The sequence below is a fragment of the Talaromyces amestolkiae genome (assembly GCF_001896365.1).
Source record: "Talaromyces amestolkiae strain CIB chromosome Unknown scaffold23.1, whole genome shotgun sequence".
NCBI classification, from domain to species: Eukaryota; Fungi; Ascomycota; class Eurotiomycetes; order Eurotiales; family Trichocomaceae; genus Talaromyces; species Talaromyces amestolkiae.
This window is the reverse complement of record NW_024468059.1, coordinates 567,472-583,685: the sequence shown is the minus strand read 5'-3', so window position 1 is coordinate 583,685 and position 16,214 is coordinate 567,472. Positions and strand designations below refer to the sequence as shown.

Sequence of the window (16,214 nt, the reverse complement as noted above, 5' to 3'; positions counted from 1 at the left end):
CCCCCCCCCAAAATCCCTAATCTAGTTAATATGCGCGCTCACATACAAATCTAAAGCATAAATATACATTAAGCCTACGAACGAGCTTATGTACGTACGAGATTGGTGGTGGGTGTGGTATTGGATATTTTGTACTTTTAGGAGTGTTAACGCGTCTCATAGCATAATCTATGTTTATAATTATACATAAAATACATCATATTACTACTAAAAATATAAGAAATTCTTGTAATATTATTGTCATCTGTCAGAGGCCTCACTATAGTATTACCCGTAGTCTTACTATTATGTTACAGAGATCCATCATATGTCAAATCTTATAATGATCATACATGTATTAACTTTTTCGCTAGATGACAGCGCGCTGTAGTATCACAGAGCTGTTACCAGGCCTTACTAGGCCCTTCTAAATATCCATATAATCCCGCTATTGTACAATGAGGTGCATAGCAAATCCAGTTTCGATAAGCCAAGTCAGAAGTAAAGGCGAAATTCTCAGTAGACTACATGTTACGGGGCTGGAAAGACTCTATGAAAACATATGATTGAAAAGTTTTACCTCTCGATCTGTACAGCAATCTAGTAAACACTTCATATTTGTCTGGTGAGATATAAGCAATCGTCAATCTTGAAACACTCCCCTCCTCTCCTATTTTATCTATGGATCTATTTTGTGCCTGCAGCGCTACCAGCCCTCTCTAGCATAATAGAATAATTTAAGTATCTACTGATACTACTGTTCAGATGAAAATAGATTATAGACGTAAAAAATTGTTACGAGGCGTTATCTATAACATCCATAGGTATATATCTTCAAAGCAAGATTTTATAGCCGTCGAGTCCAATCTGGCGAATTGGCCCTTCTTTTCTCTCTCTTTTTTCTGACTTCATTAGGCACAGAACATTTGCCGCAGCTGCAGAATTAACTAAATTCGATATCATAAATGAGCCAGTTAATCTGGACTCACTCTTATAATAGCGAGATTCCCCGACCAAGCTATATCAGAATTTGTTTTGTTTCGATGTATTGTTATGCCGTCTATGATATCAGACAGCGCATAATCTATTGATACAATCAATACCAATGCAGAGTAGAGGCTAGTAACAAAAATACTACATTACAATCAATACCCCTGCAGAGTAGAGGCTCATAACAGAAATACTACATAATCTATTTCAAAGTTAGTAAGAACCTAATAGAAGTATTCCCCGATTCTGTAGATTATTAGCTGTTCTAATCCTCTATTTCTAAGACGGCAGCTTAATTCATGCATTGCAGTGGGTAATTTAAAAGACAATCTATCCGTAAACAGGATCGACATCGCCTTAATTGTAGAATAAAAAAGGCTTACTAGAAAGTGGATCATATCTTTATAGATTATAGAGATTTAAGATTATTTAGTTTTTCTGAGTCTTATAGTCTATGTCACGGTCTCACTGTGGGGTATACGACAGCCGGAGGATAATCACTGCAGGGAGTCATGCCCCAGAGAATATACAACGGTCTCGGAGTATCAATGATATATATCCTTGCCAAGGGGCCAAACAGGGTTCCCGAGGCTTATATTAGGTGGTCCCACTCAATTATTGACATGCAGAAGCTTAGCAACGTCCACCGGACTATATATCTTGGCAATATACTGCACGTGGCACCAAAGCCAATATATTGATGTATACACCCCGAGATCCAGCCTGAACCGTTGTGGCCCTATGGGCTCGGCCCCCCCCCCCCCCCCCTAGTTAGTGAAGGATCTTGTTCCCTCTGTAGCGCTTTTTTATCCGCTCGTTCAGGTTTGGACTCGTACCCTTAGCATTCCAACTCAAAGACAGCATAAAGGCTCAGCAAACATCAAAACTATGATTTACTAGCGTGTTTTATGTTACTTCACTCAAGACTGCATGCTCATACTACTGGCTTCACCATGCGAAGTAGCAGCCATGCCGCCATCGATTTTCAATAAAGAAGTCTTCGTATCACTTGGAGATTCTATAATTTACATAGACTTAGGAGGGTAGAAAGTAAAAAGCTTCCCCACACTAATGTATCCATTTCATCGCGTACTACTCTCACTTAGTAAAGGAACTTGAAAAGTCAAAGCTTAGTTTTTTGATCCAAGAGCGAACAGTGCGCAAATTTAGCTATGAAGGGAAGAGAGACCCTATCGGATCTACTCGTCCTAAAGAATAAAATATACCAGTATCCACATTCCTTTTTTGTAAATAAAATTCAGAGTCTCATGATATTAATTAATTATATCTATAATCTAAGAGTTTTATTCAGGTCAAGAAACAAAAAAACACATGTTCGAGTCAACAGTTTTAATTTGTCAAGAGTTGTTTATACGCGACAAGAAAAGAGGGAAATCAAGATTAATATGATGGAGTCAATAGATTGATTAATTAAATTAGATTACTCAACACACATTCGGTACTTGAACTGATGCACCGGAATAGCAGTCTGCAAGGACATGGAAGGGGACCTCGGGACTTGCCTGGCAGAAACGAAAGGGTAAAAGCCAGTCTGGAGGAGATATATTTGAGCAACGATGATGCCAGGTCGAAACAGCATATAAGGTATGGTGATGGCGCGTTTTTACTAGAGCTAATATGAAACCCTTCTGTGAAGCCTGAAGTGGATTTCCTAATGGTCATCTCTGCAAAGGTCTGTAGTAATTTGAAATGCATAGTAGAAACTTCTACAAGCTACTATAATCTAGATCATTTAAATAGTGACTTTAACCCTGAATAGGAGATTGATTCGGAAGAACCATTGCAGCAGCTGACCGTTCTATAAGCGAATGAAGTCCCTATATTCATCTTTGCAAAGATCTAGCCTCACACTAGCATGCATGGAATCAAACATATCTTTGAGAAATTGCTCCGGTAAAGCATTTCAGGCAGCTTGTACAGCCTCACGTAATCGATTATAAGAAAGCTGCTCATCAATTGGATTTGTTGCTGGATCCAATCCCACATTTAATTCCATATAGCTTCAATTGGATTGAGATCCGGAGGGAACGCAGGCCAATATACAGGAGTAGAATATTTGAGGTTGCTAGTACTCTATATTATGCAAGCGGTCAGACTGTTTTTGCTGACCGTCTGAAGGAATTAAATCCTTGTTAAGGCCTCCCGTATTAACAAAACCACCAGAGTCAATCATGGTAGTTCTTACTTTTATACTAGCTCTTACTTTAGACTAGGGCATATAACCTGTCATCTTAGAGTATAAACATTTGCTATTTAATGTGTTGATTTTCCCTCGACCTTGTGTTACTTGATTTCATTATCCCATTAAAGATTTCTTTCTCTTACGGCCACAGTATATACGCACGCTACCCAGCTCTGCCTCGGCTGTACGTTCAAAGCACTATTCTCACTTCACTCTACGTGACACTCAAAATGCAGGCTCTTACGACAGCCCTCGCTGTTTTTGCTACTGTTGCCGCTGCCTTCACTCTACCTTCACTCTACCTTCCGACCTACAGAACGGTGTATATCACGCCTACTACGACAAGGACGGGCGCGAGGTTCATGAGCTAGTGCAAGCTTTGGAACCTGGCAATTCCACTCTGCGACGTGGAATAACCGACTCGGAGGAGCCCTCTCTCGCCAAGAGGCTACCTGGGACTCCACTTCTAGAGTATTCCTGTGGCTGTGGCTTTACTCTCGACCATGGTGACTGCGATAATTCTGTGACTGGCCTGAAGAACTTTCTGAACGATCATGAGACTACACAGACTGGGTGTTATGACCTTGTGCCAGAGTCGAGCGCCTACTGTTATGTCAACAGTGTAGTTACGTTTCTTTGCAACTGGAGCACTGAATATGGTGTCTGTAGCTCTGATGTTGGTAATAGCTTAGCAGCAGTCACAAACCATTGTGGCTGGTATATTGCTGGAACTGAGGCAGCTGCAGCCTGGTTTCCTGATCTTGATGGGAGTGTTACAATCGATAGTTATTATTTTACCGGCTATATGCGGTACAGTGCCGGCTTGGACTTTTGCGGTGCTGATTTCCTTGCAGGTGATAACGAACATTGCTGAATGATAGACCTACGTGGCTGGCGACATACAACTCTGTTGTGCTTTACCTCAAGAAGTTCACTATGTAGGTAGAGCGAACGTCCTAAGCTTAGTTAAGGTTAATATTTTGCAACTGTTACTATTTAATTTTCTTTACCTTTTGATTAATCGATTGACTGATTTATTATTACTTTAGTTAGTTAAAATCAAGCTATGCAGTATTCTGTACCCTATGGCTAATTCCATCCAGCCCAGGAAACAATTATAATCCTATCTATTAGCTAACAAGAAAAAGAAACAGAGAAATCTCAGTATTAAGAAATTGCAGACTAATATATGACTAAGTCTAGCCAAGGTCACTTGTATTATATGCCCAGGATATAGAGAGCAATCCGCAGCACCATTCAATCCACAGCCTTACAAGATATGAGTCTGTATACTTAGATCACCTATTAGAATATATATAGATAATATCCAAAAGATATCTAAGTAACATATTAATATAATATAAGTTAGTGTATAATATATTACTAGTTATATATCCTCCACAGAGGGCCTATGACACTACATGGCAATACCAACAAACGCCTAACAGTTGGCATGCAGGTGATTAATAGAACGGCCTAATTTCAATGAACAAGTTTATGTATATAAAGCCTACTTATCATATAGTTGAGGAATAGCTGTTCAGCTTCCTTCTAAATCAAGATCATTGAAAACAGCCAACACAATTCTCATGTTGGAGCACCAACCATGAGGTTTATAACCACAATTATTATCGCATTCGCGCTACCATGCATAGCATTGACACAAGGGCCTTGCTACAATCAGTCTGTAAGGTCGTGTTTTCATGCAGTACCGTTTATCTCTATAATAAAGTGCTAATTTGACAAACTGCAGAGTCGATCCTGATAATGATATTAGGAACTATTGTTACTGTCAAGGCAATGGTATGTAAAAGGCCTTTAATCTAGGCACGAAAAGGTCTGTACTGCTAGCGTTCAGTTTGAAGATTACTGATATCCCCTTAATAATTTGGTCAATGCTATTTCATTAATGACTCCACCGATTGTGACCCTCCTGGGGCTCCAATATAGCTTATGTCTTGAATAAAAAGAAGTCCGAGCAAACAGGACAACGAGAATTCCTAACACAAGAATCAGAGGACTAAGGATACACAGGAAAGAGTAAACATTAATGACATGAATAGATATACCAGGCAATTATGAAGAGGCTGACCATTTTATAATCCTCTCAGAGGGGTAAAACCAAGATCAAGAATGGGTTTCTTCGTCGTTCCGGGTTCTAGTTGTTGAGGCATAGAGGTTGATATACTTTCCGATTCTTATCCTGTGATTCATCTCTTCTACTATGTTTACCTGCCACTCATAGTTGGTAGCATTATTTTTAGGTGGGGTATCGGGAAAAGTTAGAGAGATGTCCTGGGTATTTCGATTCTTAGGCTTCAATGAAAGCTCTCAGCTGGTCCTCACTCCAGCCGTCAACACAAAATTTTTAGATAAGGGCTTCCTGCATTGCTGTGAGGTTCGTCATGTAAATTGCACAATTGCTGTCACTCTATCCATGAGCACGCAAATAATGGTAAATTTTATGCTCGCTAGCAGCCGAAATTGGCGTCTTTACAGGGTTCTACGTACCTTCGAAACGTATCCCCTCCTGGATAAGATTTGAAAATCTAAGACACCACACAACCCTTGTCTCTCAGTCCATCATTGGTCACCACCTAGGTCGTGTAGAGAGGATTAAGTGGAACCATCCATCCATGCTACGGTCCAACTCATTCTCATCAGAATGTGAAAGATTACAGCCTCCATTTCCAATTCGCCCTCCCATCCGGCCCAACCATTGCCTCAAGCCTAACCCACACCACCGAGAACGCAGTCGCGAACAACAAAATAGTAACCAGCAGCGACATGCCCTCATACATCCTCGGTGTTAGCGCCCCTGCTGCCGTCGCAGACCCACGAATCAGCAGCCCACTAACCGGCGTTCCGATCATTGTCGCGATTCCTCGGAGCATATACAAAAACCCATTCACAGATGCAAAGTTCTGCGGCCCAAACAGTTCAACCAGACTAGTCGGAAAGAGAGCGACGTACGCACTGGCGAACACGCCATAGAAGATGGTGAAAGCGATAAACAGACCGCGAGAAGCTTCCTGGTGCGATGCAAATGGTAGAAGTGTAGAGGGGACCCAGAACACCAGCGCTGAAATGGCACTGATGATTGTCGTGAGAAGCAGAACGTTCAGCCGCCCGTATCGATCGGCTGCATAGCCAATGACGATCTTGCCAATCGCATTACACGCATTGCTGAGAGCGATAAAGTTTGCACCAGCAGTGTCGCTGTACCCCAATGTAGACGCATACGTCGCAAAGAAGAAGACAGGAATGTAATACGCAGCACCCTGAAACATAGCTCCCAAAGCCTGCGCGACAAACTTCCTCGTCCTCATAAGCCTCAAATCAACAAGCGGAACCGCGAAGATATTTCTTTGTTTTTGCGTCATTTGCGCCCTTCGCTCAATCTCATTCTGAGCTTTGCGACTCGGTTCCCACGTCATGGCCGCCCCGGCACCAGTATTCAACACAAATGAGACAGCTCCCGTTAGTCTCAACGTATTGCGATACCCCATCGCATCAATACACGCCTTCAGCGCAGGCGCCCATACCAACCCCCCCACGCCCGTCCCCGACAATATAATCCCCATCGCCAACCCCCTCCTCTTCCCAAACCACGTCGGCGCAACAGTCACAGAAGTCATATACGCCAAACACGTCCCCAAACCTAACAGTACGCCCTGGGTAAGCGCGAAATGCCATATCTTTGTCCCAAAACTCGCCAATATATGTGCTAACGTGAATATCGCGGCACCCATTAGACATACTTTGCGTGGAGAAAAGGATTTAGACCACCCGACGGCAAGAGGTCCGCCGATGGTCATAATACCTACTGCTATGGTACCGATCAGATCGATTACAGCTGGGGAGGCGTCGGTGAAGGGGGTGTCGGGTTCATGGGAAAGGCGTTCGTAGAGGGCTTGGTAGATGCCGAAAGAGAAGTTTATGCCGCAGCAGGTGAAGACGATTATAAATGAGGCGATGACTATTATTGTTGCTTTGCTGGTTTAATTTGCTCAGTTTATAGCTAGATATTGGATGAGCAAGGGGTCTGACGTACGAATCTGAAATTTGTTCATCCGAGGTTGTTGGGACTGGCTCGATGTCTTGCTCTTGTTCTCGGTCTAATGTTGGAATTCGACTGAGTGATATAGCTGGTGAATTATATCCAGTCTGGGGTTCAAGAATTGACGACGTCATGTTGACTGTATCCAATCAAGCTTACCACACTGAAAAATATCTAGATATAGGACTTTAAGACTACCATCCGATTTTTATAAATTTATATACTCGAACCAAAAGTCGGATGAAAATTGTTCGGGCGGATACCGTAAGATATGAGTCAGGCATCGGCCCGTTAGTAATCCGATCTGTCGGCTCCTAATTTAGTTCTTAGGGCTTCCGACCCGATTAGGAAATGATCACGCCAGCTGCACGCTATCTTGGATCCAGGCCTGGAAAAGGATCCGTGAAGTGATAGAAGCCTGTTAAGAATGCTTTCGATATGGGTAATAATATTCATAACAAATTTTAATTTGAAAATTTGGCTGTTTTTTTGCCTCAATTTAATAGCCGAGGTTATCAGTAACATCCATCAATATCCGTCTTAAGCCTTCATCTTCTACATACCGTCCTGAATAGTACTTCTAGTTGTAGAGTCAACCCTTGACATGGAAAAGTCTCGTAATTCAAGATTGAGAAATCTCCACATGCTCCCCAAGCTCTAAATCATCCAACTTCGCCGCTTTACCAGCATCGAAAGCAGTAAGCGCCTCGCCATGAGCCATGTCACGCTCAAAAATGGCACCAATCTTGGTCGCAGATCGATCCTGAAAGACCCATGGCGTGCGGTCAGGGGTGAATAAAAAGTCCATTTCTTCTAAAGTCTTGCCGGCGGATTCCTGGCGCGGGTTAGTAGATAATGGTGCAAAGGGGTATGGCAATGAGGAGGACTCACGGGGTAGTAGAGAAAGACGACGATGGCCATTAGAAAGCAGAGAGCCATGAATATGAGATATAATTTCCATCTGCGAGGAATTTAGCATACCATGCTGTGGCCACCACTGTCTGGAGACTTACGAAATCTTATCCATGGCCGTCGGAATGTACAACGCGAACCAAAAGTTCTAAAAGCAATCAGACATTATCTACCCTTCCTAGAATATAGGAGAGAAACATACCACAAACCAATTAGTCGCCGATGACATCGAAGTCCCCCGTCCACGCATATTCATGCTAAATAGCTCCGGCGGATAAACCCACGCAACACATGCCCAGGTCAACGCAAAAAACATCACGTAGATATACACAAACGCGACCGTGGCGTTGGAGGCGTTGTGGTCTGCGAAAGTGAAGTTGGTCTTTTTGGTGAGGGGATCGTAGATTGGGTCGCCTTCAGACTGTCAGCATGCGTATCAGGATGGCAAAGGGATATAGGACTCACCTTTAGTTTTCATGATTACTCCGATTAGCATCATGGCTACTCCCATGCCAACACCGCCAACAATCATAGGACGTCGACGGCCCCAGGAGTCCATGTAGTACATGTTTGGTAAGGTGAAGATGTTTAGTATGACGCCTTGAAGACCGTTGGCGAGTAGCGAAGCAGAGGTCTCACCGAGACCGGCTTGTTGAAAGAGGAAGACTGCGTAGTACATAATTCTGCATCAAATGTTAGACAGCTGTCAAACTAGACACACCAAGACTTACACGTTGATACCAGTGACTTGTTGCCAGAATTGCTACACCACATCAATTAACCGATGTACCCAAGTACGCGAAATGAGACAAGAACATACCACCCCAATAGCCAGCCACGTCCTTCTCGCCTCCACCCCAAACAACATCGAAGCATAAGTCGTCGGCGGATTACTCTTTTCCCACCTGAGCTTGGCAATAATCTCTGTCAACTCCGCGCGCACATACGCATCATTCGTATCGCCTTTCGAATGTAGTCGTGCAAGCACTTCGAGCGCTTCCTGCTGTCTGTCTTGCTGCACGAGCCAGCGCGGTGACTCTGGCATAAAGTACATTGTTATGTGTAACACAATTGTGGGGATCATCTGTAGACCGATGGGGAGACGCCATGCAGCTTGTCCGTCGATGTGGCTGGTACCGTATTGGATCCAGAAGGCGATCAGGATGCCGAAGTTGATGAAGCATTGCTGGACAGAGATAATGCGACCTCGAATTCTACTCAATTTAGTACAGAACACACGGAGCTAGTAAGAGGAGGACGCACTCTCTAGGCGAGATTTCACTCTGATAGTTCGGTACCATCATCGCCAAACACCCATTCCCAATCCCATTAATGACACGCCCAGCCACCAAAGCAGCAACATTATTCGCAACGGTCGATATAATAATACCAATCGTAAAAATAGCAGATCCTAACAGCAAAGTTCTTTTCCGGCCCAGCTTATCGGCGAGAAAGGCGCCCGTCAGCAACGACCCCGCAAATGCGCCGGCTTGGATGGATGCGGTAATTCCACCTTGGAGGAAATTGCTGGGATAGTTCATGTAGGTGAGGAATTGGGGCATGACTAGGATGCCGCTCATGGAGCCGGTGTCCTTTGTGTGTCGTTAGTACGTGGATCTGGGCAGGGGATGGGATGAGTGTATATACATAGCCGAATGCAAGGCCGCCGGTACAGGGCGCAATGCCATACAGATAAATCGTCTGTTAATAGTCAATCAATAAAATACTTGTTACAAAAGTATGCAATCGTCAGCAACTCACCCAAGGGATACCCATTGTTGGTACTGCTGTTTCTCACGACATCAGCGCAATGGCATTACATCGTAAATAACCCCAAACCACACCTTTCGAAGAGCTGCTCCATTTAAATATGTTCACCAAGTAGCTATTTACCAGTCCACTAGGAAAATATGCGGGGTTATCCAAGCCAGAAAGTACCTACCTGTTCAGGTAATTTGCATGCATGGCTCCCCGTGGGGTTGGACGATCATCGTGCTCTAATTAGCCAATTGGTCGATACACTTCTGGAGGGTTTGGAACACAGAAAACATTTACTTGTTATCTGTATCAGCCAGAGATATATGCCCTGACATGGAGTATATTAGAAAAACAAGGTTAACGCTGAGGCTCTAATGACCTTTCGAGGCGTATTGTGGCTCATATAAGCTCGTGGATCGAAAAGTCTAAAGAGCATGGATGGACCTCATTGAATTAACCGTGTGTCTAACCGTATTGGCGGAAAATTCCCTTGGGTGCATAGAAGAGCACTTTAGTTACCCTTTCATAGCGGAAGAGGTATTAAATGAGCGTGGCTGTCTGGATCGAGCAATGCTAATATTGTGAGTATGTATTTTCGTGTCATGTTTTGTCTGAAACGACATCCAGTGTCGGTCTCAAATGATAATCTCTATAGCATCTCTGTATACACTTAGCTACATGTAGAACCTCTCGTAGGGTCTGCTCAAGCAGATGGCTTAAGATTTACCTTTCATCAAAAGCAGATACACAATGCTAAGAACTGCCTTGCCTAGCTTGACTTATCGGTCACTCCTCAATCTCCTTCCACCTCCGTTGTTTGCAAATGGTTCGTTATAATTTGCAGTTAGCCGAATGAAGGAATATCTAACCGGATTGGGAATAGATTCGGTGTTGACTTTTGAGGCACACGATGGTCGTGCAACAGCCGCATGTGCAAAATTTTGTACAGGGATTGTAGAATGACATGTTCGGTTGCTTCTAAAGTAAGGCCGGGCTGAGCGAACCATTCGGATGCGCCGGATAGATACGAAGCATCTATATTGGACTACTATGTAGTAGTTGACGGCAAACGTACGTCCATTCAGCCTGATTAGGCTTGGCACTTAACACTTCGTCTTACATAGTAGGCCAGCTGTTCATCGCATGGATAGAGCGTCAACTGTTCTCGTGCAAAAGATAAGAAGAATGAGACCAAAGTTTGATGCGAATAAGCACTTGCCAAGAATGGTATGCGGGTACAGCCGAACGGTGGAGATGCAGCAATTCAATGTTCGTATGTACTACTATGAAAGTAGTATGGAACCATAGTGTTAGGTGGAGATACATGTAGATACCTGATAGGCTATGGAGCACTATCGAATGAATAATGCCTATGTCTTTGGAGTACGTAAATGATAAGCTTTGCCCAGCCTATTAGCATCCAGCTCTAGCAGCTGCCATAGGCAGGGTAGCATCACTAGCCCGCTGATCCACCAGCGAAGACCAATGGAACCCCCGAACAATATACTTTACGGGGTACTGACTGCTCTATCTGGAAAAGTGTCAATACTCTTATCGGAGATGCCTGGTGTATTTCTATCTGTGCCATCCCGTGCGAGGCTCAGGAGAACTGCAACTTCTTCACATCTGTCAAACATCGTCGACGCTCGCTGACGATGGAGAAGACTCACGCGACGGCTGGCGGCTTGCCGGAACCATCGCCTACTGCAAGCGCATACATCAAACCGCAGCATCGGCCTCCGCACGATAACACAATCACTTTTGAGGAGTACCACCACTATGCGCTCAAGACCCGCGACAAGGAGCTCGCTCTCGAGGCTCCCAAGCTGAATTGGCGCGAGTGGTTCTCGAGAAGAAAACATGCTTCCGAGACCGAAACGCCTATCGGAGGTGTAGTTACGTCAGATTCTCCGGCGCAAATTACAAGCCCGGCTGAAAAAGGTACCGCGGATGCAGAACAATCTAACAGAGTTGGCATTACCGACGAGGAGTGGGAAAACGCAAGCCGAGCTTTGAGAACTGCTTCAGCCGGAGCATGTAAGACATAAATTCTATTATTGAAAATTAGTGCGCTGATTGAGATTATAGGCTTCTATTTGATCACTACCGATATTCTCGGGCCTTATGGCTCGGGGTTCGCAATGGGTACATTGGGCTGGGGACCCGGTAAGTCTACCTGAAGCTCCGAATTAAAACAACAATTCCTAATAGACAAGCGCAATAGGCATCGCCTTCTATACAATATTTGGCTTCATGGCCGGTTATTCCGGATACCTTGTCTACCGCGTCTTCCTCGGAGTCGACAGCTACGAATTCCCCGCACGCAACTATGGAGATCTTGCACTTAGAACATGGGGCACAACTGTTCGCTACATAACCAACATCTGCCAAGCTCTCGGTCTGCTCTTGATCACCGGTCAAGTTACTATCCAGTACGGCGAAAACATCTCACAGGTCTCTAAATTCAAATTATGTTATGCCGTCTGCCCAGTCCTGTTTGTAGTGGCTGGKTTCTTTWTCACCCAGATCCGAACTTTACGATCTTACGGTTGGGTGGCCAACTGCGCAGTTTGGTTGAATTTACTGGTCATTTTCATCTCCATGGGTGTTATTGCCAACTCCCCTCCAAACTACAGAATCTCTGTCCTGGGATCCGCAGGTAGTGCAGTTGATGCGACCACCATCACGCCTGATGCAAACGGCGTCTACCCCCCGATCATTCACTACAATGGCTTACCACCAAACTCTCTGGTAGGCTCAATCAACGGCCTCTTATCCGGGGTTCTGGCATACGCTGGTGTCCAGTTATTCGTCGAATTTTTGGCAGAAATGAGACGTCCACAAGACTTTATCAAAGCCATGTGGGGCGCTCAGTTCTTTATCTATACTGTCTACCTAATCTACGGTTGCTTCGTCTACTACTACCAAGGTCAATACAGTTTCAACCCCAGTTACCAGGGCGTCAGCATCTACGGCTGGCAAACAGCAGGCAATATGATCTCTCTTATTGCTGCCCTGATTGCCGGTGGTTTGTACGGTAACATTGGTATTAAAGTCTTCTACAACAACATTTTGCTGGATTTCCTAAAAGCGCCTCCTATCACTACGAAGCGCGGCAAAATCATTTATGCGATTTTGGTGCCTCTATGGTGGATCATTGCATTCATCATTGCAGCCGCTATTCCCGACTATTTCGGTTTTGTCAGTGTTATTTCTGCTTCTATGCTGTTGAATCTGACCTACACCTTCCCTCCGCTGTTTGCTCTTGGGTACGATATTCAGAAGAATTCTATCCGCACTGAGCGCGGAGAAGGTTTCGATGTTGCCACGGGACAAGTGACCCGTCAAGAGTCGACTGTGCAACGATGGATCCGCGGCTTTTTCAGTGGTGGCCTTTTCCAGGTCAGCATAAATATTTGGCATGCTTTGTACTTTTTGGCATCGTTGGCTATGTGTGGATTGGGAATGTATGCGGCTGTAGAAGGTAAGACCCTTTATCTTTACGAGATGTTTGCGTATGAAACTAATCAGAAAAAAAAAACAGGTCTCATTGTGGCTTTCGAGAATCCGGAATTGAACTCTTTCTCGTGCAGGTCACCTCTGAACCTGGATGCTTGATAGTGTTCAATCGCAGTGACGATCAATTCTGTTCTAGGTGTCATGAATATCTCATATTCCAGGATTGAGTAATAAAAATCAGGCCGATTTATGTCAAGACTTGATGTCAATGTTTGAAGGGATATACGTTACTGTGGTAACTGGCTCGATGTACATATCCAATGACATACTTTTGTATCTACATGTGAGCTTATATGTACATCAAAATATATACCATTCAAGATAACTTGTATACTTAATATTTACCTACCTAGATACGTACTTGATTTCTCATGACGCGCCGAGCTTTCTATTTCCGTTTTAGTGCTCACCCCATCACTATTTTTGCTCCCTGAGTAGAACTTAGCACGCCCCTGACTGCTGTAATCAGATCAGTAAGCTTTATATAAGTTTATAGGTCTGAAGTCTTTTTGGAAGGCAAGAACAAGATCTAGAATATTCGCCAGACTAAACTGCCCTGACCCATTGGAACGAATATCTGAATGGCGAAAAGTGTAACGCACTCTGGCAACAACTACGAGATCCCACCATCGCAACGTATTCCGATTCATCAAAAGTCCATCCGGTAGAGCTACTCACGATAAAACCAAAAATTCTTGATAGTTATAAGAAGGATCACTGTATAACACTTTGAATACTGTAGAACTTACAGAAGTCAATCTTTTCTATTTTGGAAGTACTAGTATTAGAGAGCCTGTCTCGGATAAGATTGATTTATCTAATTTAGATTGTTCCTTTTCTGAGCAGGCTAACCACCAAAGCAACCGAATTTTGTCTAGTATAAGGATGGCCTAGATTAAATATACGATTTACACCATATAGAGTAAAAATACTTGTGAGGTAGGGGATAAATCCATCGCTCCAGACCAAACCTGCTGTCACAATTTCAGAACATTTCAGCGCCATGCGGTGCCCAATACCGTATTACGACCGACAAATATTGTCACCGAAGTAAATATTGGCAAATCCTTACTATGTAGTAATGTCTTTCCCTAATAGTGCTAGTTCCTCCTAGTGTCTTGCAAATTGACTTCGTAACATAGGCTCACTCTGTCTGTATTTGTACTAGCGTGGGTTTTAGTTACGCGATCTGAAGGAATAATTATTATCCACTCCACAGAATAATCAAAATCAATAAGACTTGACTGACTGCCTATTCAAGCAATCTCACAAAGTCTTCCTGATTATTTCTCTATCCAGAGTTCCAGCACTAATGAATCGCAGGAAACTTTATGTTCCTGACGAGATTCTTCTCCTTATATGTGACCACCTCGATTTTGATAAACGGAGCTGCCTTCAGCTTCTCCTGGTATGCAGATACTGGTATGATTTATTCTTTGCCAGAGTTTATAGTTCGATATCAATTTGGGGTGGACAAGCGGCCTTTCTTACTCGCTCCATTCAACTCAATCCTAAAATAGGCCCTGCTATTCGATACCTCGACCTCAAGGGCTGGACCTGTTACCAATCACCAGAAGATAGCAACATCTACGAGCAGGCCCTGTTCAAAAATGCCGTGCAACGGGMAAGCCACTCTCCGGAAGAAGCTGCAGAATGGGAAAAGGACCTTAGAGAAGGAAACCAAGACGCATTTTTAGGTTTATTGATACTTTCTCTGGAAAACGCTAGGACGTTATCTGCATATCCTCCTAGGACAACTGAATATTTCAGACGAATGCTTTCTCGGGCAGCATTCTGCGAGAAACCATTCGATACTAGGAGTTCATTACAGCGATTGGAGGATGTTCATATCTACAGCGAGGACTCCAAAGACTTCAATATTTACTTCGAATCTCTCCCCTTCTTTCACCTTCCTGGAATGCGCAAAATATCCCTGCAATCTGTCATTGAAGACCACTGGTCCGAACCAAATGACCATCCTGCCCAGAGACCTGCCAAGGGAACGTCACCAATTGAAGAGATCAAAGTCAACCGGAACTGTAACGGTAGTAACGGCTTCAGTGATTTTATCACGTCATGCGCGAATCTCAAACGCTTTGAATACCAGCATTCCAACATGGTGATCTGGGGGGAGAGCTATATTGACTTCCGTGCCCCAGCCTTTTATAACCCACTTCTCACGCAGAAGCACAGTCTCGAAATTCTTCATTTGAATGACAGGGGGGAACACATGTCTTCCGGGTTCAACGAGGGCCCTAAACTACACAACAGTAGCCTTGGATCATTAGCAGAATTCAAAAATCTCAAGGAGCTGCGTATTAGACTGCCCAATTTACTGGATTTCAGCTCTTCAAACTCGCCCTCGCTGAATGATATCCTCCCTATTTCTTTGGAAACTCTCACCCTCGCGAACTGCAGAGACAAATATTTCCCGACGCTTATTAGGGATTTGCAAGAGCTATTACTTGAAAAATGCTTTCCATGCCTGAAGAAGCTAGAAATTCAGCCGTCCTTTGTCACACTAGCGGAGCCTGGAAGACTACAAAGGCCGCTTCCTCCATCGCAGGGGTTACCACCACCCAGAGAAATACCTTCCTCTACTTACGAGCAGTTTGATTCCGTGAAAGTAGCATGCGAAAAGGCAGGAATTCAATTTTCTCTGTATGATCCTCAGTTTGCGATGGTGATCCATGAATCATTCTTAGAGCATTTCGATTACTAGGTGGAACTAGTGAAAAGGGGTTGTTATTGTGGAACTGTACAGATGACACTGTGATTGTGTATGACGAGATA

General features: G+C 43.9%; 3 protein-coding genes across 3 annotated transcripts; 1 reads left to right on the top strand and 2 right to left on the bottom strand.

Annotated features, from left to right (window-relative positions):
• Nucleotides 1-5,847: 5,847 nt before the first annotated feature.
• BHQ10_009343 (uncharacterized protein) lies at nucleotides 5,848-7,366 on the bottom strand (the record flags this gene model as incomplete). The annotated part of the gene is made up of 2 exons (XM_040882249.1): nucleotides 5,848-7,168; nucleotides 7,227-7,366. The coding sequence occupies 2 exons, from the start codon at nucleotides 7,364-7,366 to the stop codon at nucleotides 5,848-5,850; spliced, it is 1,461 nt and encodes a 486-aa protein (XP_040737845.1).
• A 488-nt stretch (nucleotides 7,367-7,854) lies between these two features.
• Nucleotides 7,855-9,920, bottom strand: BHQ10_009342 (uncharacterized protein; the record flags this gene model as incomplete). The annotated part of the gene is made up of 10 exons (XM_040882248.1): nucleotides 7,855-8,067; nucleotides 8,124-8,193; nucleotides 8,246-8,292; nucleotides 8,347-8,558; nucleotides 8,610-8,827; nucleotides 8,876-8,907; nucleotides 8,965-9,358; nucleotides 9,408-9,736; nucleotides 9,792-9,845; nucleotides 9,906-9,920. 10 exons carry the CDS (start codon nucleotides 9,918-9,920, stop codon nucleotides 7,855-7,857), a joined length of 1,584 nt encoding a protein of 527 aa, XP_040737844.1.
• A 1,637-nt stretch (nucleotides 9,921-11,557) lies between these two features.
• BHQ10_009341 (uncharacterized protein) lies at nucleotides 11,558-16,143 on the top strand (the record flags this gene model as incomplete). Its single annotated transcript, XM_040882247.1, has 4 exons — nucleotides 11,558-11,939; nucleotides 11,991-12,068; nucleotides 12,127-13,386; nucleotides 14,942-16,143. 4 exons carry the CDS (start codon nucleotides 11,558-11,560, stop codon nucleotides 16,141-16,143), a joined length of 2,922 nt encoding a protein of 973 aa, XP_040737843.1.
• Between the last annotated feature and the right edge of the window lie 71 nt (nucleotides 16,144-16,214).